The sequence below is a fragment of the Corythoichthys intestinalis genome, chromosome 5 (assembly GCF_030265065.1).
Source record: "Corythoichthys intestinalis isolate RoL2023-P3 chromosome 5, ASM3026506v1, whole genome shotgun sequence".
Taxonomy (NCBI): Eukaryota; Metazoa; Chordata; class Actinopteri; order Syngnathiformes; family Syngnathidae; genus Corythoichthys; species Corythoichthys intestinalis.
Genome location: NC_080399.1, coordinates 24537369 through 24560496, shown reverse-complemented (window position 1 = coordinate 24560496; position 23128 = coordinate 24537369). Strand labels below are relative to the sequence as shown.

The 23128-nt window shown below is 40.6% G+C and overlaps 2 protein-coding genes across 3 annotated transcripts; one reads left to right on the top strand and one right to left on the bottom strand.

Annotated features, from left to right (window-relative positions):
* Window positions 1-455: 455 nt before the first annotated feature.
* On the top strand, window positions 456-13066 carry LOC130916325 (cadherin-related family member 5). Of its 2 annotated transcripts, XM_057836972.1 has the most exons (17): window positions 456-640; window positions 863-968; window positions 1042-1256; window positions 3662-3718; window positions 5086-5178; window positions 5252-5338; window positions 5409-5519; window positions 8640-8810; window positions 9288-9378; window positions 9447-9553; window positions 9761-9961; window positions 10042-10173; window positions 11259-11337; window positions 11421-11611; window positions 11688-11708; window positions 11931-12696; window positions 12836-13066. In XM_057836972.1, exons 2-17 carry the CDS (start codon window positions 899-901, stop codon window positions 12856-12858), a joined length of 2415 nt encoding a protein of 804 aa, XP_057692955.1. In that variant the 5' UTR covers window positions 456-640; window positions 863-898; the 3' UTR covers window positions 12859-13066. The 2 variants fall into 2 exon arrangements, with proteins under 2 accessions (XP_057692955.1, XP_057692954.1); XM_057836971.1 differs by having other exon boundaries at window positions 11931-13066.
* Window positions 13067-13241: 175 nt separating this feature from the next.
* Window positions 13242-20785, bottom strand: calub (calumenin b). The gene is made up of 9 exons (XM_057837909.1): window positions 20629-20785; window positions 19984-20181; window positions 16270-16335; window positions 15964-16185; window positions 14807-15000; window positions 14568-14734; window positions 14424-14484; window positions 14140-14336; window positions 13242-14051 (listed from the first exon to the last, which is right to left on the bottom strand). The coding sequence occupies exons 3-9, from the start codon at window positions 16302-16304 to the stop codon at window positions 13947-13949; spliced, it is 981 nt and encodes a 326-aa protein (XP_057693892.1). The 5' UTR covers window positions 16305-16335; window positions 19984-20181; window positions 20629-20785; the 3' UTR covers window positions 13242-13946.
* Window positions 20786-23128: the final 2343 nt, after the last annotated feature.

The window sequence follows — 23128 nt, the reverse complement described above, 5'->3', positions numbered from 1 at the left end:
GTACATTATCATTATAACAACATAATGAACTGATTTTCCTCCCAAATAGACAACCCTTGAATTCTACTGGTATAAATATCATGCTTACAGCATGTTGAATTGGCATTAGGATTATAAGAGGGTATTTGGGAAACAAGTTTTCCTTCTACCTGGATTGAAAGAGTTAGTACACACACACACATACACCTACACACACATCTAGTTTCCTTTTTTTAGCGCTACGTACAGTAGCTGCTGTGCCTCATTTGCATAACAATCTGTTTATCAAGGTCAAACGGCGTCTTTTGAGCCAGACAAATCTCTTCAATTCACCAACAGCAAGTCTGGGCTCTCGATGCCAGCATCTTGCCAGAGTCTTAATCTGATTGGCTCCGTCTTTCCCCCCGACCAGGTAAGACCCACCCCCCGGAGGCTTATCCCCTGAGCTGACAGTTATCCCTGGATACGCCCCGTAAGCTGCTGTCTGCTTTTTAACGTGTGTGAGGTGTCGGTGGGTTGATTGTGTTGTCTTGCTACTTGTTTGGTTTTTGTCCACCCAAAAGTTGCATTTGCCTGCGCTGGCGAAGCAGTAATATGTTTGTCATCCAAACGGAGGACATGGAGGCTGACGCAACCGCCGCAGAGGAATTGAGGATAGCAGGTAGGTGTGAGAAGTGGTTTGTGTCTTTTTTAACATCCAGCTTTAAGACAAGTAAAGTCTTCTTTATGACTGTATTGTAGTACAGTGGTTCTTGAACTTCTTACAAGTTACTCCATCATGACATCATTATACTACAGTTGCATAAATGACCTAAGAGTTTATCTAAAATAAGACGAAAGATTACTTACTACTTATTGTTTCTGAATTATTTGCACCATTCAGCTACCTTCAGATCCTAAGGCCCGACTGAGCTCAGGGATGGCTGTTTCAGCCAAACTGTGTTGGACCACCCCCTTGATGCTCCTACTGTGCACGCATGGAGTGACAGGTACAGTATGTCACACTTCCCTTCACACAGCTGCCAAGTGCTTCCTTTATAAAACTTCCTGTGTGGGAAACAGGGATGTCCGGATGGGGGGGTTGCATGGATGGTCAGGACGTGTACTCCAGGGTGGCTGAAAACAGTCTATGTGGAGAAGTGGTGGCTGACCTTATGGCGGACAACCCAGTGGAGGGTATTGAGTGGAGACTGCAAGGGAAAGATGCCGACTGGTTCTTCTTAAATGGTGGAGTCTTATGTCTGAACACATCACCGGAGAAAGTGCTCGACAGAGAGGTACTTCCAGATGAACGCTGTATGCCCTATGATTGATTTGAATTGCAGAATGGTTAATACTTAGGAAACTTCCAATCTTGCCTGTTCCCCTCCCTGCTTGAAACTCAAATGGTTAACTAGATTAACGGACACCCTCGTCTTTCTTAAACCACACTGAGATTTTAAGTCTTAACCTAACAACATAGATAAAAAAGCAACAATTCAACTGACCAAGCAACCAACAACACAACCCCAAAATATAACCAATGTAGAAAACCTGACTACTAACAAAACAACCCACAATTAAACAACTGACCAGCCAATGAACTAACTAAACAAGATAGTTTCAAACCAAGCAAAAATCTTTTATATTCAAAAGCCCCATTTACACTATCAACATCGCATCACATCAACTTTTCTGGAGTTAGCAGGAGTCAACCTCAAGTTGAGCCCTATTGAGTGACCCATTTACACTATACAGGTAGTCCCTGGTTTACAAACGAGTTCCGTTCCTGCGCTGGCGATGTAACCTGGATTTCCACGTAAATCGGAATTAACCCTTTAAATACCTCAAAACACCCTTTAAATATACTGTATATACAGTGGGGGGAACAAGTATTTGATACACTGCCAATGGGTTTTCCCATTGGCTGTGTATCAAATACTTGTTCTCCCCACTGTATATGGTGGAAAACACTCAAGTGACTTAAAGTTCCGCTCTGAGACCCCCAATTTGGCCAACTTTCAAAATTGTCCGATATGCATGTATGATACATCATTGAAAAGCTTAAAATTTCAATTTTCTGGGGGAACAAAAACTCTGAACAGGAAAGCATTTTAAAAAATAAAAAATAAATTTAAAAAGCAAAACCCCAATTGGAGGCAAGAGCACGCGAGAGCAGAATTAAAGACGCCACGATTTTAACAAGATATTATCACGTACTTACCTTGTTTCGATCCAAAAACACCATGTAGCATGTATCACCGAGTGTCAAGACACAGCTGTGAATGGCCACAGCCGGATTTTTAATTTTATTTTATGGGTGAAACGTGGTGATATAACAAGGGTCGCGATGCAGAAATCGCAGACAAGGAGTGGCTGAGATTTTCTTTTTCCATATAGTTACCCTTTTAAACGTTATTTTTCAATTTTTTTTTTTTTGTTTGGATCGATTATTTATCATCTAACATATCAGGGATAATGCGACAGTAACAAAAAAAATACAATTAAGCGATAGTTAAGAGGTAGATATCCTTGACTTTTTTACAGATGCCAAATTTTTTATTGTGATGTAATTCGTTCAAAAGTTTAAAATACGCGAGTGAATCATTTTTTTAAAGTCTTTTTTTTTAAACTAAATATGAGACATCAATACATGATTCTAAGCTAAAAATGACAGACATTTTGAAGAATAAATATAATTACTTACCTTCTTTTTATGGCTAGGTTGAAACAAAAGCGGTTGCGCGACGTCTGTAAACGGGGGTTTTCAGGGTAAAACGGACAAATTAAAAATAGTTCGGAGGCTTAGTGCACCAAGAATCTGCTATGGCAGCATATAAACATATTGTTCTATCAAACACAAAAAATACTTTAAAAACTTAAAATACAGCAGTTTATTTTAAAGAGGGGTGCAAGAGCAGAAACTGCTTTTTGAGTCTTGTTTGCGTTTTCCGCCATATATATTTTTATTTTAAACCATCCAAACACATGTATTATACCTCGATTGTACTGTCCTAGTTAGATATGAGCTAAGCTATGAAATAACAATGTCAGACGTCCGTGTGGTTTGCTGAGTTTATTCAGCTGCTCATGACATCAACACTTAATTAAACTAAAATAAAATGAAATTATATCAGCGTCTTCTTCAATAACAGCAATTCAAATTTGCGTTTCAAAAGTAGCTGCTGATACAGCAATAAAAACGATTAGCATGTATCAGTTAGTGTCCGCACATCATCAAAAACAATCACATAAACTCGCCCCAAGTATTCGACCACAATTGAAAACACATAATAAACAGTACAAAAGGGGTTATATACAGCCGTCGCCTCTGGATGATTCACAAGCAACAAATGTGCGCGCAGGCTGTCACCCCTGTCACTCGGCTACTCTGTGTGTGCGTGCCGTGTGCGGGGTGGGTGGGCGCGTCTGTACATGCTCTCACGTCCTGTTCTACGCTTCCTGCGCAAAAAAACCCAAAAAAAACCGACGAGATGCAGGTGTCGTAAAGTCGAAATCGCGCAAGTCTGGTCTGTCGTAACCCGGGAACTACCTGTAAAATGATTTCCGCAAAAACATGCAACACTGTTGAATTTTCCCTTTTTCTTCTTCTTCTTCTTAAACAAAACCAACAAGGTAACCAAGAAGGCCACTATTTAAATTGCTTGAAATAGTAACATAATCGTACCTTTGTGTGTTTCAGATGCAGGGTCCCGTCCTGATGGCTGAATTGTCATGCTATGAAGATGACGTGCTTCAGGTACACTCTTGACATTAAAAGAGCAGAGGTAGAAAAACAGATCACACTCTACTTGTGTAGTAGTATATATTCCTGTTTAAAAAACAACACTCTTTAGTAAGGGTAAAAAGAAAGGCTTAAATAACCATGCATGCAAAAGACAAAAAAATAGAAGATAAAGGATTTAAAGCAACTGACTTTTTAAAAACCAAGTTCCGATAGCATCGTTAACAACTGAAATGAAAAAACAAAAATGCAAATTAGTTAATAATTACAACTGGTGTTTTAAACACCAGAAATTGTTTTTGTTAAGCATACACAACAGAATACATTCACCATGAACGCTTCATGTAACTAACATCAAACAATTGATATGTGTGACAGAGGTGTTACCAGGATGCCAGGTGTGGGTGGGCATTAGTCTTACCCAGGGGGCAAAAAAAAAAGCTACAATGCTCAAGTAGGTCAAAATCCAGCGTAGGGCTACTGCACCTTAAAACATAGTTTGTTTTCTCCTTGAGATAACTGTTGTTGTGATTTGGTCTAAACAAATAAAAGTTGATTTGATTTGACTTAGAACACATCCATAGCTGAACAGTATGGCCAAGCAGGTGACAATGTTTTTTTTTTAGGTAACCTATTGTGCTTCCTCATTTTTATTATTATTATAAGAGTTATTCTTTGTTCCGCAGCCCCTTTGAGCTCAATTTGACCCCCTTAGAATGCTTGAAAATGCACTAAAATCGCAAGGCAGGTCAAAAGAGGTGCAATCTTTGATACCGTGTAAAGACAAATTCCAAATACACTATGTAGCGCCAAGCGCCCCCTAGCAGTCATTCTTTGTCCCGCCGACACTTTTAGCCCTACTTTGACCCCCTCAGAATGCTTCAAAACTCACCAAACTTAACAGCCAGGTGAACACTGGTGCAAACTTTGATAAAATGTAAAAAAAAAAAATATATATATATATATATATATATCAAAATATGTGTAAATGTGTGTAGCGCCCTCTAGGAACAAAACCGACATTTCTTTTTCTTTTTTTTTTTTCTTTTTTTTTTTTTTTTAAAGGTGAAAGAGGAGGTAACAACGCAAAGGTTAAAACTTAGAACACATCAGTACTATATGAATGGGATACCATACGCGGTGCCCAGACTGCCATTAGTACTACATCCAGTTTTCTTTGGGTGGGCAGAGCGTATCCTTGGGTGGGCACTGCCCCCCCTCCCCCGGTAACACCCCTGTTGATTGACATGTGATACGTGTTTTCAGAGGTTTGGAGTAAAAGTCAAAATTCGTCAAACAAATACTCAAGTGCAGAAACTTGAAAAATGTACTTATAGTAAATTGAGCAGAAAGTGGAATGTGAGTGTCTAATGTCTCCGCAGAGCGTTTCTAGGATTGTGGTGGAGGTTCTTAACGAGAACGACAACTGGCCCGAGTTTGGGGAAAACACTGTCCAATCTGTTGCCTTAAATGAGGTAGGGCGCTCCGACACAAAAAGGCCTGTTGGTGATTGGTCAGCTTATGCCTGTCATGTGTTGTGTTGTCCAGCTGACTCCCATCAATACGCTCGTGTTTACCGTCCTGGCAACAGATGAAGACAACGATCAGATCATTTACTCAATCGACCAGTCATCTGTAAGTTGACCTACAATGAGGATGAGATGATAGATAAAGAAGTACACAAAGTAATTTATGTGTTCTGTAGCCTGACGCGGACTTCTTCAAAATCGATCTTCCCAACAGTGGTGAGGTGTTGCTTGCCAAACCTCTTGACTACGAGACCAAAACCCATCTCTTCCTCACTATTCATGCCTCTGTAAGATGTTTCTCTTTTAAATAAAGATTTTCATTGCCACAGGGGCAGAGTGAGGGATCAAGTAGTTAGCTGAGGTTAATTGTTCTCATCTCATTTTAGCATAGGTTTTCCCGTTTTTGTGTATGCATGTTTTTCTGGTACTTTGGGTACTGTGGCTTTCATATACAGTGGGGCAAATAAGTACAGTGCCTTGCAAAAGTATTCGGCCCCCTTGAACCTTGCAACCTTTCGCCACATTTCAGGCTTCAAACATAAAGATATAAAATTTTAATTTTTTGTCAAGAATCAACAACAAGTGGGACACAATCGTGAAGTGGAACAAAATTTATTGGATAATTTAAACTTTTTTAACAAATAAAAAACTGAAAAGTGGGGCGTGCAATATTATTCGGCCCCCTTGCGTTAATACTTTGTAGCGCCACCTTTTGCTCCAATTACAGCTGCAAGTCGCTTGGGGTATGTTTCTATCAGTTTTGCACATCGAGAGACTGACATTCTTGCCCATTCTTCCTTGCAAAACAGCTCGAGCTCAGTGAGGTTGAAGGAGAGTGTTTGTGAACAGCAGTCTTCAGCTCTTTCCACAGATTCTCGATTGGATTCAGGTCTGGACTTTGACTTGGCCATTCTAACACCTGGATACGTTTATTTTTGAACCATTCCATTGTAGATTTGGCTTTATGTTTTGGATCATTGTCCTGTTGGAAGATAAATCTCTGTCCCAGTCTCAGGTCTTGTGCAGATACCAACAGGTTTTCTTCCAGAATGTTCCTGTATTTGCATCCATCTTCCCGTCAATTTTAACCATCTTCCCTGTCCCTGCTGAAGAAAAGCAGGCCCAAACCATGATGCTGCCACCACCATGTTTGACAGTGGGGATGGTGTGTTCAGGGTGATGAGCTGTGTTGCTTTTACGCCAAACATATCGTTTTGCATTGTGGCCAAAAAGTTCAATTTTGGTTTCATCTGACCAGAGCACCTTCTTCCACATGTTTGGTGTGTCTCCCAGGTGGCTTGTGGCAAACTTTAAACGAGACTTTTTATGGATATCTTTGAGAAATGGCTTTCTTCTTGCCACTCTTCCATAAAGGCCAGATTTGTGCAGTGTACCACTAATTGTTGTCCTATGGACAGACTCTCCCACCTCAGCTGTAGATCTCTGCAGTTCATCCAGAGTGATCATGGGCCTCTTGGCTGCATCTCTGATCAGTTTTCTCCTTGTTTGAGAAGAAAGTTTGGAAGGACGGCCGGGTCTTGGTAGATTTGCAGTGGTCTGATGCTCCTTCCATTTCAATATGATGGCTTGCACAGTGCTCCTTGAGATGTTTAAAGCTTGGGAAATCTTTTTGTATCCAAATCCGGCTTTAAACTTCTCCACAACAGTATCTCGGACCTGCCTGGTGTGTTCCTTGGTTTTCATAATGCTCTCTGCACTTTAAACAGGACCCTGAGACTATCACAGAGCAGGTGCATTTATACGGAGACTTGATTACACACATTTGGATTCTATTTATCATCATCGGTCATTTAGGACAACATTGGATCATTCAGAGATCCTCACTGAACTTCTGGAGTGAGTTTGCTGCACTGAAAGTAAAGGGGCCGAATAATATTGCACGCCCCACTTTTCAGTTTTTTATTTGTTAAAAAAGTTTAAATTATCCAATAAATGTTGTTCCACTTCACGATTGTGTCCCACTTGTTGTTGATTCTTGACAAAAAAATTAAATTTCATATCTTTATGTTTGAAGCCTGAAATGTGGTGAAAGGTTGCAAGATTCAAGGGGGCCGAATACTTTTGCAAGACACTGTATTTAGTCAACCATTAATTGTGCAAGTTCTCCCACTTGAAAATATTAGAGAGGCCTGTAATTGTCAACATGGGTAAACCTCAACCGTGAGGACAGAATGTGGAAAAAAAAAAAAAAAAAAAATCCCATTGTTTGATTTTTAAAGAATTTAATTGCAAATCATGGCGAAAAATAAGCATTTGGCCTATACCAAAAGTTCATCTCAATACTTTGTTATGTACCCTTTGTTGCCACTAACGGAGGCCAAACGTTTTCTGAAACTCTTCACCTGTTATGGTCAGATGAAACCAAAATAGAACTTTTTGGTAGAAACACAGGTTCTCGTGTTTGGAGTAGAAAGAATACTGAATTGCACCATACCCACTGTGAAGCATGGGGGTGGAAACATCATGCTTTTGGGCTGTTTTTCTGCAAAGGGACCAGGACGACTGATCTGTGTAAAGGAAAGAATGAATGGGGCCATTTATCGAGAGATTTTGTGTGAAAATCTCCTTCCATCAGCAAGGGCATTGACGATGAGATGTGGCTGGGTCTTTCAGCATGACAATGATCCCAAACACACAGCCAGGGCAACAAAGGAGTGGCTTCGTAAGAAGCATTTTAAGGTTCTGGAGTGGCCTAGCCAGTCTCCAGATCTCAACCCCATAGAAAATCTGTGGAGGGAGTTGAAAGTCCGTGTTGCCTAACGACAGCCCCAATACATCACCGCTCTAGAGGAGATCTGCATGGAGGAATGGGCCAAAATACCAAAAACAGTGAGTGAAAAGCTTGTGAAGAGTCACAGAAAACGTTTGGCCTCTGTTATTGCCAACAAAGGGTACATAACAAAGTATTGAGATGAACTTTTGGTATTGACCAAATACTTATTTTCCGCCATGATTTGCAAATAAATTCTTTAAAAATCAAACAATGGGATTTTCTGTTTTTTTTCCCCCCACATTTTATCTCTCATGGTTGAGGTTTACCCATGTTGACCATTACAGGCCTCTCTAATATTTTCAAGTGGGAGAACTTGCACAATTAGTGGTTGACTAAATACTTATTTGCCCCACTGTACATTCCCAAAAGATGAACACGTAACACATTGAACACTCTAAAATGCCCATACCCTAGATGTGAATGGGATTGTGAATGTTTGTTAGTCTTTATAATGACCAGTCCAGGGTTTACCACACTTCAAAGCCAGCTGCGATAGACTACAGTTCACCCTTCTCCCGAATGACGACAAGCAATATGAAAAACTGATGAATCTACAAATGTCTGCTTCAGTATGTTGAATTGACAAGGCTTTACCTGTCCCACTCTTTGATAGGAAATGAACACCGCTGAGCACTTCAACACCAGCACCGATATCACGGTTGATGTCCAAGATGGAGATGATCAGTACCCTCAGTTCCTGCCTTGCACACTGCTGTTTCATGACCAAACCAATCAGATTTGCACCAGTCCCATGTACACCGTTAATGTCACAGAAGGAATAGAGGTTTGGTGTACTTTGGATTTAGCCATTTGCACACCACTTCTTTTCAGACTGTAATACTCCAAATGCAAGTGTTAATGGTTGCTTACGATAAGGTTCAATCAAGGTTGCTCGACTCTTGTTTGTTGAAGATGTGTCACTTTAAATCCAAAAGGGTTGTAATCTTCAATTCTAAATTACTGAGTGTGTCTTCTTCCTATTTATGTATAAATAACATGTTGGTCTGCAAGGATAGCTGGAAAACAAGAACCTTATTTGGCCGCCTCCTAGGGAGATGCCACACTTAGTTTAAAGTGAATAAGCTTGTTGGATTAAAGGTGAAATGTCTTCAGCTAAAAGGTGAAGTACAGAAGCACAAATTCAACTGTTGCCAGTTAACATTAATGAATATTGCAAGTTTTCTGGTTTTCCCAATCCTTAGGTATTGTTCCTTTCTGTACCTTGAAAAAGACATGTTCTATACATTTTGTTCTGACGTAGGACTTTGTACTGGATTTCTCCCCTGGTCCCATTCATGCAGTGGATGGAGACAGAGGACTCGGGGCCACAGTCAGCTATGCCATCCTTTCAGGTAGCACAATAAAAGTGGTCAGCGATCAACTTTTTAGCAGGCTTTTAACAATATTGTGTCGACACCAGGAGACGACCATGGCCGTTTCCTGATGGATCGGCAGACGGGAGAGGTGAGGTTCACCCGGGCGGTAAAAGACAGACTCGCCATACCGGCGCTGCATCTTCAAGTCATGGTAAGCATGTCTTCTGTCGCTGATCAAGATGCGCTTCTTTAGACTTACACTTACGTCTAGTGGTATTGCGGTTTGGGGTTTTGCTTCTGTAATTGCGATTTGATAGAGGCAACACAAGGTGGCTTAACTCAGTTAAGTAGGTACCAAATGCACATGTAAATGAACTGAGTACTTCTGTTTGGACTCATTTGGTGTACTGCCATACAGGCGTTTCAGGACGACGACCCCAGGAAGTATTCTGTTGCCACCGTGCTGGTCCGCGTGCTGGCAGTGAACCGGTTTCATCCAGTTTTTGACATGGCCGAATACCATGGCTTTGTGACGGCAGGGAAGAGTCCTGCCTCCTTGGTTTATACCTATGGTAACAGGGCGCTGATGTTACATGTGCAAGACCAAGACTTTAAACATGTAGGTCCATCTAAAAAACATCCACAGTACAATAAAGTTCTTGGCCATTGTTCAGTTGTCCTCACTATCCTGACCTGCAGGGATTTAATCCGATGATCTACTTCACCTTCAGCCCCGCGTCCAATTACACAGACATCTACCGGGTCACACAGGAGGGGCTTCTCATTGCCAGGACCAATCAGCTCAAAGCGAGACAAAAGCACCTTCTGCAAGTAAGCCCCAGCAACCAGCAAAAGACTCGATGCATGTGTTGCTCTAACCTGAAAAGCAGGCTTACTGTGATCAATTTGAAGGTTTGCTGAGTTACAAAGAAATCCAAACTATTTTAATTTGTGTCAATGCTTAATCAAAATGTAACCTAAACTGCGGAGAAACCACGTGGCGATTAATTGACAACAGAGTACTATTTAGCTGGGCAAATTTCAACTAGATAATAAACTCAAGAAGATGACTTTGCAAACGAGGTCAGCCATGAGAAGGACAGCATACAGTGCCCTCCATAATTTTTGGCACCCCTGGTTAAGATGTGTGGGACCGTGTGCTTTGGTCAGATGAGACAAAAATTGAGCTTTTTGGAACCAAACAGTCTAAGTGAGTCTGGCGTGCCACCAAAGATGCGCATGCTGAAAAGCACCTCATACCCACTGTGAAGTATGGGGGTGGGTCAGTGATGCTGTGGGGCTGTTTCGCTTCCAAAGGCCCTGGGAACGTTGTTAGGGTGCATGGCATCATGAATGCTTTGAAATACCAGGACATTTTAAATCAAAATCTGTTGCCCTCTGTCCGAAAGCTGAAGATGGGTCGTCACTGGGTCTTTCAGCAAGACAATGACCCTAAACATATGGCCAAATCTACAGAGAAATGGTTCACCAGACACAAAATCAAGCTCCTCCCATGGCCATCTCAGTCCCCAGACCTTGCTTTGTTGGCAAAAGGGGGTTGTACAAAGTATTAACACCAGGGGTGCTAATAATTGTGACACACATTATTAGATGTCAAATAATTATTTCTTTATGTGGGATTTTTTCACCACTAAATAAATGCACTTGTATTGAAGGCTGGATTTTTCTCTTTTTTTCCATTTAGGTCCCATATTATTTGAATTTTAAAAAATTATTAGAAGCCAAAAAACACATCTTAACCAGGGGTGCCAATAATTATGGAGGGCACTGTATGTGCACTCTCAGATAAAAAGTATAAACTCAATTACGTGCCAATAATTATGGAGGGCACTGTATGTGCACTCTGAGATAAAAAGTATAAACTCAATTACAGCAACAATATCAATCCATGGCAGGTAATGGCAAGAGACAGAGAATCAGGTGACACTGTTGTCTCTACTGTGGTGGTGGAGGTGTTATCAGAAAGTCAATCAAGTAAGAACCCTCCTGAAATGCTTTAAAAAGGTGAAAGAATGTCAAATATGTATGCAGAATAACTTTACGCTTGGATACCACAGTTCCTTTAAGTGCACTGGTAGATGACCGAACCATCAGCTGCACTCTGGGCAAGGCTCTGTTCCTCAGCACGGTCTTCCTGACCTTACTGGGCTGCGGCGCGACTCTGGTTCTGTGTATCAAGAGGAAACGCAGGGGACATCTGGACCCCCTGGAGAGAGGATGCGTGGCCCAGTGCAAGCACCCCAATGTGGTGAGACGTCTGCATCGTTAGGATCAGTTGATAAATCAAGCTTGTGTTCTGAAATGTTATTTTTTTTTGTCTACAGAGCCTTCGATGCTTCCAAATGGTGAGTTGCGGAATTATATCCATCACAGATTAATTTAAGAGTTCAGTTGTAAATGTAGACAATAAATGGATGGATAGATGAATGGCTGGACGCAAGTGGGTGGGGGGGGGGGGGGGGGGTGGCAAGAGAGGAAGCAATGAATGAATGAACAAACCAACGGATGGATGGACGGACAGACGGAACGATCTCAAACACCCCACTAACCTGTTGTCTGCGAAGCAGGTTAACCCAAGCAGCGGCACGCCTCGGGTGGATGATGTGAGCTTCAGCAGTGAAGACTACGGAACCATCAACCCTTCATTCAGCTTCTCAGGCAAAGATCCCACAGCTCACCAGGAGTCGGTACAACCCAACAACAACCCGACAGTACCCCCAGACGCAACGCTGAGCTTGGCTGAAGCGGTGTGCACAACCATCTCCTTCAACAACAGTGTTTCAACACCAACCAGAAGCCTGTCTTGTTTGTCCACCTTCCGGCCAAACTCAGTGGACATGGACCCTGTCGAGCCCAAAGAAACTAACTTGGGGACACCTCCACCAGATGCAACTGCACCTTCAACCTGTCTGGACTCGCAGACAAACAGTGACGAGGACTCTGTCGGAACCCCCGCCAGTCCCTCACCCTCTTCAGCAAGCGTACCCCGAAGTCAGGCCCGGATCGCTTCAGCCGAAACAGAGAAACCTTTCAGGAAAACTTGTACTGAATCACCCCTGAATCCCAACCACTCTCCTTTAGTGTTGTCCCTCACCAAACAGACAAGCACACCACCACCCACCCCGGAGCAGGCCCCATTGAAAGCCACAATGATCATGGTGGATGCGTCCCCGGAACCATCGGAGCAGAGGTGGAGCGAAGAGGAAGACCAGCCCTGTACATCGCTAGACCAGCCTGAGCAAGCGGACCATCAGGAAAAGGCAGGGCACCCATCAAATCTTGAGGACGACGATGGATTCCTGGGTGATGAAGATGCTGACAAAAACAGCATAGGTGAGTTAGAAGCGGACGAAGAAGAGCTATTGGGGGTGCTGGCCCGGTGCAACCCAACATTTATCACATACACACAGTGATGGAAGAATGCGAGGCTATCTACCGTACTTCCACTTCTGACAATTATTTCCTATTGCAGAGTCAGAGGAGCAGATGCATTGAAACACATGTTCATTTGGAGCCTAGCAACATTTTCTCCATAGATCAACTTACTTTTGCTTCTTCATACCATCCTTGTCCTTTACTCAACAGGCCTACGAATAATCTCTTCACCAAACTCTTACTGTACTTTGTGCAAAACCATCTTCCCTTCGATGGGAATGTATTAGCATGTCCAGAATTCACACTATCTGCTATTAAACCTTTTCTAAATGGGCAAAGACTACTGGCTGTTTGATCTTTCTGAACACCGCACGTTCCTGCTCACTTTACAGTTAGCACACGACAGAAGCACTCTGGAAAAATAATTGGCATTCAATTTATCTGCAATTCACAAATGTATCGCGCAAGCAACTCTCAGAACACGCCTTCGTAAAACCAGTGGTTGGATATTTTTTCAATGTCATTTTATTTAAGATGGTCTGATCACAAAAACTACTTGATCGTCAGCTCAGTTTGTAGACCAATATATTTACAGTTAAATCTACAAAAGGCTTCTGTGTGTGCCTGTAAAAAAACATCAACTTTACATGATGAACATAAAATGATCAACAGTGGTTATAAACGGTTGATATACACAGCAAAGATATTTAAAGGTTCGTGTTATTAATGGAGCCGAATGGCTTAACTGTTTTTGGTATGTCACAACTCAAATGCAGAAAGTGGATGTCGGTCATCAAAAAGACAATATACTGTACACACAATAAATTGACACAAATGAGGCAATGCATAAATTAGTTGCCTGAACTACCAATTCAGCCCTTTTACTAACATCCAGATAGTACAAAACAATGTTATTAGATCGGGCTGGGTTGTTCTTCCAGTGCAATGGGGAAAAATAAAGACCAAACCTATTGTGCATGCTAAGGCTTAACTTTCTTCTGAACTGATCTAATCGTTTGATCCCAAGACGACCAAATCAAGCTTTGAAAATGTAGTGTGTGCATGCGTGCGTGTGGCAACATTCAACAAAAACTTAAATAAATTAGATGAAGTCGTGGTGCATATATATCAAAAAAAATAATAATACATTGTCCTCTTAAGACTTAGAAGACGTCATGGACACACAGTCTTTGTGGACGGCTACAAATTTAGAACTCGTCGTGGCGAGTGAGGGCTTCTCCAAAGTTGGTGGCCTGACTGCCCACAAATAAGTCGTACTTGTCCACAATCTCAGCCTTGGTCAGGCGGCCATCCTATGTGGAAAGAACAACATTTTAAGACCATATTGCCAAGCTTACGCTTAGTGAATTGCTAAAAGAGGTACGAGGCACAACAGCTTACCTTGTCCATGTCAGACTCATAAACAAGGTGCTTAGCTTCTGCCTCAACATGGTCATAGTCTTTTGGCATAATCCAGTCTCTGGTCTCGTCCTTGTCCATTTTGCCATCCTTGTTCTTGTCCCGGAACTGGGTGAACTGCTCTCTCTCCGTCTTCACCCACTCAGGCTCCTCCAAACCCTCCGCGTTGTACATATCACCTGATAACGTCAAAGAAATGGTAAAAATTCTTTCTGTACTGTCTTGTTTGCTTTGACAGACACCTTTCATTCAAAAATAAAACGTACCAATGTACTCATCTATGTCAATTACACCATCTTTATTCTTGTCAATATCTTCCATCGTTTCCTAGAGTGACAAAAAGTGCAGCGCAAAGTAAATCAACAGCTATGGTCAGTGGTGTCATACGTCAGGCATGTTTATCAACTCACAAGCACCACGATCTCTCTCAAGTGCTCAAACTCCTCAGGGTGAAGGAAAGCAGTGAACTCTTCTCTATTAGCAAGATTGTCTCCATCCATGTCGGCCATCTTGAACCTCCTCTCATCACGCGCCATCATCGTACTGTAGCTGTAGTTATCTTCAGCGTCTGGTTCATCTGTGGTCAAATGCATGTACTTGAGCATCAGCGGCTTCTAAGCATTTAAAATGCTATCAGGGAGGTTCTTACCAAGCATGTATCCGTACGTGGAGTTCTTGTACTCTTCCCATTCCAGCTTGCCATCATTGTTGAGGTCATAGGTCTTCCACTGGCGATCTGCATCCTCGAACATCCACTTCTTCTGGGTGTATCTGATCCAATCTTTCATCTCCTCTGTCGTCACAAAGCCGTCTTTGTCTTTGTCGATACGTTCCACAAGCATGCTAAAGACAACACCAAAGCAAATTTGTAATGGGCAGACCGATGACACGGAAGAAATATTGCTCATGTTCTGACAACTTTTCTTATCTGATATGAAAAATTAACCTCAGCCTTACCCAAGACTAAGCCTGAACGATATATCGTTTAAACATCGCCATCGCGATGTGTGCATGCGCAATAGTCCCATCGCAAGGACGTGCGATAGTTTTTTTGTTTTTTGTTTTTAATCCCACAAACTTCATGCACTCGCACAGCCTCCCTCGCTCCCTCTCCCAGCTCTTTGTTCCTTAGTAGCTGACTTAACTGTATCATTGCATCCCTATGGAACACCATTGCAGAAGCTATGACGGGAAAAGTTTTCATTTGCCTAAATGCTTAAGTAACTAAGTGCAATTTTTTTTTTTTTCCCCCTTGAAAAACACATTTATTCTGTGTTTCTGTGCGGTATCAATATCGTTGTCTTTTACTTAAGAGGCATGGTCTATTGTTTTTAGTTGTGATTTCTTAAAAAGTATTTTTGAATTTAAGAGTAAATATCGCGTTTAAATGGGTGTACTTGATCTATTAATATATACTGTATTCTCACTGTGTTGAAATGGGGGGGGGGGGGTGCAATAATATCGCAACAATTTATGAGATAAATTATCGCACACTAAAATTTGTTAACAGGCCTATTTATACCGTTATTTCCCGAATATAAGGCGCACCCGTGTATTACGCGCACCCCAAATTTACTTGTAAAATCTAGGGAAAATTATTGCACCCGTGTATAATGCGCACCCTAATTTTAGCACCAATAAATAGAAAAATACACGGAAACAGAGCTCGTGTACAGATACAGAAATGTCATTTTACTGACTGGTGAAACACAGCACAAGCATAGCATATTGGTAGTTCAAAACATTACCGTAAACTGACCCTAAAAAATCGGAAGAATAGTTTTTTCCAATATCGTTCAGGCCTACCCAAGACGCTCTTTGCTTTCCTCAGGTGAAAGCTGGTCGAAGGTCTTGGCCTCCTCCTGCCCCAGAAAGGCCTCATGGTCATAGTCAAAGTTGTCACCGTCGTTGTGTTCCAAATTACTAAGTGGGTCATCGTGGAGGACGCGTTCCTTCTTGTCCGTGGGCTTGCTGGTGGCGTACACCACGCAGAGGGCAAAGCACATTAAAAATGGCCTGAGCGCCATCCTGCATTTCAAAATAAGAGCAAATAACATATTGAAAAATGTCTTGTCTCTGAAGTCTTTTTCTCAACATTTTTCTGTAACTTACTTCTCCTGCTGTCTTCCACCTAGTCCGGGTCTCATGATTTTTGTCTAGTAGATTCAACCTTTTTTCCTGTTGAATTAAAGAGTTACTCAAGGGCTGAATGATTGTGAAATCAACAAAAAGCATTTTAAAAGCTTCTAATTGTGTAAATATGTTGTGTGAACTATTTTGGTTTTGTGATTTTGATTGCAGTTTCGCCTATGCATTCATTATGTTTTGTTATTACTAGGAGTGGGAACCTCTTGGTACCTCACGATACGATACGATTTGCGATACAAAGCTCACGATAACGATGATCTGACGATACTGTGATACAGCGATTATTGATACATTGGTCAGGAAATAATTCTAGGATATTCTACAAACAACTAATAAACAGAAAAACACGCTTCTGCTGTGAATTTGAATGAGTTTATCACCAGTAGACGTCCAATCCGTTTGAACTGGCCACCCTCCCAGTTCAAACGGATTGAACGTCTATGGCCGTCAGTGGCAGCCAATGCCAGGCAATGAGGTAATTTTGGGCCATTTAAGGTCATTTACCTGTTGCTTTTCAGTCACTGCCTGTTGATTTTGGGGTATTTTATGGGTCACTTCCTATTTATTTTGAGTTACAGAACAGGAAGTGACCTAGGAATCCCCCAAATGAATAGGCAGTGACTCAAACTCAACAGGAAATGACGTGTAAATGCCCTAAAATGAACAGCAAATGACCTGTAAATGCCCCGAAAATCGGACCGAATGACTGTGAATGCTTTGGTTTTGAATGAACGAACGTTCCCAGTCTAAATGGATTGGGCGTCGAGCACCGTCAATGGCAGCCATAGTTAACAGAGACACTATTATGATGGGAGATTTTGGTAGCAACTTGATAGTTCTTTTTTTGTTTTGTTTTTTTAAAAACATTGACACCTTTTTAAAACGATATCTCGATTCTTGACAGGAGCATATCGATAACCTTTTGGATTTGATAATATCACGATATGTCACCATTTCAATATTTTGTCACACCCCTAGTTATTACAGAGTATTTATACAAATTAACTCATTGGCTGCCATTGACAGCAAAATAGACGTCCTATCTATTTTGACAGCGATCGTTGCTAGCCTTCCAGTCAAATTGGATTGGACGTCTGGCGCCGACAATAGCAGTGAAATATGATAACATAATGAAAGCCATCCCATTTAAAATTGATTTGTTATCCATCCCTGTCAAAAGCAGTGAATGAGTTAAGATCAAAAAGATCTTTAACTTGTGATTTTCCCAAGTTGAAATAATGAAAAAAAAAAAAAAAAAAAGATTATTTTCCATGTTGCAAATTAGTGACAACAGGCATCTATGGTTAAAACAAAAATCTTTGATGCTCCTTTGCTCTGAAAGATCTTTAACTTGTGTTTTTACATGTAATGACAATAAATTATTTTCTTTCTGATTAAAAAAAAAAAAAAAAAAAAAAAATCTGACAAATTCAACTAACACTTTTCGGATACTCCTAATACTGACCAAGACAAAATCCAATCCAGTTTAATTTCATCATGAAGACCGTGGCAACAACTTAGGAAATATGTAAAGCTGGAACATGCTCCTCATCATATGAGTCACAATAATATACTATGTGTGTGCATTTATACAGTGAGGATCAGAAGTATTTGCACCCCTTGGGATTTTGCAAGTTCACCCACTTAGAAAATAGGGAGAGGTCTGAAATTTCAATCATAGATGCATTTTCACTTACAAAGACAATCTAAAAAAAACTCTGGAACTCACATTGTAGATTTTTCAAAACTTTATTTGTAATTTACTGGGGTTCATAAGTATTTGTACCCCTGAGAAAATATGTGCTACTATTACGTGCAAAAGCCTTTGTTTGCAATTACAGAGGTTAGAACCTTTATGTAGTTCTTCACAAGATTTTTACATATGGAAAAAATGATTTGGGCCTATTCCTCCACACAAATCTTTTGTAGATCTGTCAGGTTTCTGGGCTGTCATTAAAAAAACAACGTTTAAGATCAGTCTAAAGACTTTCTATTGGATTGAGGTCTGGAGACTTTCTAGGCCACTCCAGAACCTTGATATGCTTTTTACGCAGCCACTCCTTGGTCAGCTTGGCTGTGTGCTTCAGATAATTGTCATATTTCAAGATCCAGCCACAACTCATCATCAAGTCTCTGACTGAGGGAAGGAGGTTGTGGCTCAAAATCTGATGATACATTTCACCGTTCATCCTCTGCTTTATACAGTACAGTCGTGCTGTCCCCTTTGCTGAAAATCAGCCCCAAAGCATGAGGTTTCCACCCCGACACTTCACAGTGGGGATGGCGTTCTTGGGATTGAACTCATCCTTCTTTTTCCTCCACACATGATGAGTAAATTTTGCACCAAAAAGTTCTACTTTGGTCTCATCTGACCACATGACTTTTTCCCATGACTCCTCTGATACATTCAGATGACCCCTGTAAACTTCAGACGAGCCTTCACATGTACTGACTTCAACAGGGGAACTTTCTGAGCAATTCATGAGTTTAAACCATTGCACTGTAGTGTTCTGTTAATAGTAGCCTTTGAAGCTGTGCATCCAGCTCTCTTCAGGACCAGCTCCTGCCGTGTAGTTCTAGGCTGAGCCCTCACTTTTCTCATCATGAGTGATGCCCCACGAGGAGAGATTTTACACGGAGCCCCAGTCCGAAGTATAGTATCAGGCATGTTTAGCCTTTTCCATTTCCTAACAATTGCTGCAACTGTTGATTTATTCTAACCAAGCTGCTTTCCAATTTCCCATAACCTTTTCCAGCTTTGTGGAGCTCAACCATTTTTTCTCTGGTGTCTTTCGAAAGCTCTCTGGTCTTGCCCATGGTAGCAGTTGGATTATGACTGACTGTGGGGGTACAATAATGAGCTCAAATGCGTTGTGGGTGGGTTGTTACTCAAGGGGTAAAAGAGGACTTTTTTAAGGTAGACTGAAAACTCTTTGAGTGTCATAAATATTGCTGATTCTCAGTGGTACAAATACTTATGAACCCTAGTAAATTACAAATACCCTAGTAAATTACAAATAAATTATCTTAAAAATCATACAATGTGATTTCTGGATTTTTTTCAGATTATGTCTCTAGGAGTGGAAATGTAGCTATGATTGAAATATCAGACCTCTATTTTCTAAGTGGGTGAACTTGCAAAATCTCAAGGGGTGCAAATACCTCAGCTCCTCACTGTATATGTAAGGGGTTTGGCGAAAAAAAATACATTACAACTTAATGTAGAAGGGAGCCCTTGACGCGATCAGATTGTCCTAATTTTTCTGTAGTCGACTAACAACAGGAAACACTAAAGTTTTGAATTATGGCGCCAATTAATAATTGCTTAGAGATACTTAAATACAGTAGTTCTAGCTATTGACTACGCTTAAATTGACAACTGTTAAGTCGCCCCTTTACAAAAGTCATACAATTTTAAATAATGGCCTGATTAAGAATGCACAAGAACGAGACCTATTATGAAGCGACATGCGTGTAAATTTGATAAGAACATGATAAATGAGTCATGAGGACATGCCTTTATATGCTTAAAGCTAGGGCTATCCGAAGCGAAACAATAGCAAAATTAATAAAACAGATCCAGATGTCTAACACTAAACTTAGAAATTGTGCTATAAAAAGAAAAACGTTAAAAACTAATAACGAATTTTCAAAAAAAAGTGTGATTTAAGAACTTACCGATGAAGTTTGTTGATGTGGCCGTCAACTGTACCCACGGAAACACACCCTGAGATATTCACTTCCGGAGGTCGATCACTAACTGGCCAATGACGTTGCGAAGACGCTCATTGCACGGCGTTCGCTCATTGGTCCACATCTGTGAGCATCGTGATTGGATTGGCCGAAAACCGCCACGTCCACAAAAACAACCTTTCCCTTTCATTCAAAGAGATGATGTTACAATAACCCAGGGAACTCGTCAAAGTACATCATAGAATAGAAAAGCGGAAAAAATAATTGATATTTGTGAAAAGCTACGACTTTTTGTTAAGTTATTATAGTATTATTCATTTATTTTTTATTTCTCTCTGATATGCAATGTTCGGTATGTTTATACCCCCTGGCATATTTGTGTTTATATTCTTGTTTTTTGGTTTGTATTATTATTATTTTCTATTTTTGTGTTTGTATTGTTAATTATTCTGTCGTATTGTTTTTGTTGATAATAAATAAATAAAAAAAAAAGTAGGAATGTTTTTATTAGACGATTAATCCATGTAACAACGTTTAAAAGACACACGAGTATAAAAAAAAAAAAAAAAACTATAACCATTTCAAGGACAGTTTCACTACAGTGGACATCTATTAAAGATTTATCATTACCTTGACGCAATCACAGCCATCCCAGGTCATAGAGTATGTGTTGTGGTAGTGAGTAAAAGAGGGAAATTGATACTGAAAACACCTATTGACGGCAAATCGGCAATAGACGTCCAATTCATTTCAACTGGGAGGGGCTGGAAGCGATTATTTGACCCACTTGTCAATGGCAGCCAGAGTTAAGACAAGGGAAGTTACACGAAATTTATAAAATAAAACAAAAAATTAAAATATAAAATACCTATGGGCCACAATTATTAGAATTTTGTCGTTATTTCATTCAATTTATCACAAATTCTTTGTAACTTTGATTAAAAAAAAAAAATTAATGAAGATTTATATTGGTTATTAATTGTGGCTTTTTATTAAACTTGCATTATTTTTTACTTATTATTTTTTTTACCCCCAAAATGCATTCTTCCATTAATTCATTAATTGTATTTTATTTTTTAAACAGGGCATTAAAACATGCAACATGTGGCCAACACTAATACTACAATAAGAGTCAAATGGGGGTTGCAAAATATTTTCTCGTGGGCACCAATTGGTCCCTGAGTAACAAATATGAGACCCGTCCTAGATGGATGGAATAAAAATATCTACGGGGAGAAAAAAATCATAATTTTTGCATGAAAGGGATGACTGACACTTCCCTACACAGTTCTAATCAGTGCTTTGTGATGCCAACTACAAATAAAAGACTGTAAATTACCTTAATTCATTCACCACCAAACATCATGCCACAAGACATCCCCTTAAGCACAGAATATGTTTTCTTCTTCTCTATGGCTACATGAACACATAATTTACAAAAAAAGATTCTATCTTTCTATCATAAAAAAAAGTTTGTTTCTACTGGTTTTCGTTCCTAAATTAGTACATAGTACATTAGTACAATACACAGTATCGGCGACCGATACAGCTATTTTTAGAGTATTAGACAGTATTGGTTTTGGTCATGGGATCGGATGAAAGGATTCACATTTTCAGCCAGGATTCACATTTTCAGCACCATTGCACATTTCGGCTGCTGTTAAACAAACCAATGGGCAAACATGTCCGCTCTGAGGGACTACTTCTCTTTATAAACCAAAAATAGCAAAGGTTTCATTGGGATATATCCAAACATGGAGCATGTCACAAGAGGGTACTATGGCTCACTTTAATACAAAAAAGATTATTCGTCGTTTACGTATTATTTTTAATTATAAATACTGTATCAGATCGGCAAAATATGTCTTGATAAAAATCCGCTCAGATCAGAAGTTAAAAAAATATCAGGACATCTCAGATTTTCACCCCCACAAAATTTGAAATTTTGCATCAGTTCATTAATTGCTAGTTAAGGGTTGTGGAGAAATGGAGCCTAAGATATAAGGAAAATGGATGTAAAGTAAGTGTCCTCAGAGTTGGAGTATTGTATTTTGCTTCATCTTCATGTTAACAGTGATTCTGATGCACAAGGGCCCTTAATAAGTGTCATTGACTCGTCACCTATTTACATAGATAATATGACCAGATTGAGTCACCTCTCAACTGATCAGGGAAAACAAACAAAAATATTGTAGCATTCTGTCCATGGCATAGTCATAGTCACTAATTATTGAGAGTGTGTTTTTTGTTTGTTTTTAAAATAATTTCTGAAGTACAGCAATGGAAGCGCTTTCTTCAAATGTTTGACCATCAATGTCTCATCCAACTGACTGGTCTCCTTCCGCCTGTTCAGTTTCTTCTTCCGGTTGGCAGACTGTTGCGCACCTCTGCTCATCACTTTGGCCACCTGCTGATAAGGAAGCACAAAGCACAGTATTGCTTATGAATGGAACGGGTGGCGACACATATTTGTAGCAAAGACATTATATTTTCAGACCAACAAAGTAAAATCAGATCATTTCTCAAAAAAATACATATATATTAAAATAATAAATTGTTATACACTGTTGCCAGTGCTTTTGCTTCTTCATCATTGCTGCCAGACTTTTCACATTACATTTACATTTCAATGACCTGGGTCCCCCGCGGCCTCCTCCCAGTGGGACGTTGCTAGAACACCTCAACAGGGAGGCGCCCCAGAAGCATCCTAATCAGATGCCCGAGCCACCTCATCTGGCTCCTCTGGATGCGGAGGAGCAGCAGCTCTACTCCACGCCCCTTCCGGATGACCAAGCTTCTCACCGTATCTCTAAAGAAGAGCCCGGACACCCTACGGAGGAAACTCATTTCGGCCCCTTGTATCCCGGATCTTGTTCTTTCGGTAACGACCCACAGCTCGTGACCATAGGTAAGGGTAGGAACGTAGATTGACCGGTAAATAGATAGCTTTGCCTCTCGGCTCAACTCCCTCTTCACCACGACGGATCGATGCAGAGTCCGCATCACTGCATACGCGGCACCGATCCGCCGTTCCATTTTCCCGTCACTCGTGAACAAGACCCTGAGATACTTGAACTCCTCCGCTTGGGGAAGGACCTCATCCCTGACCCGGAGAGGGCATTGCACCTTT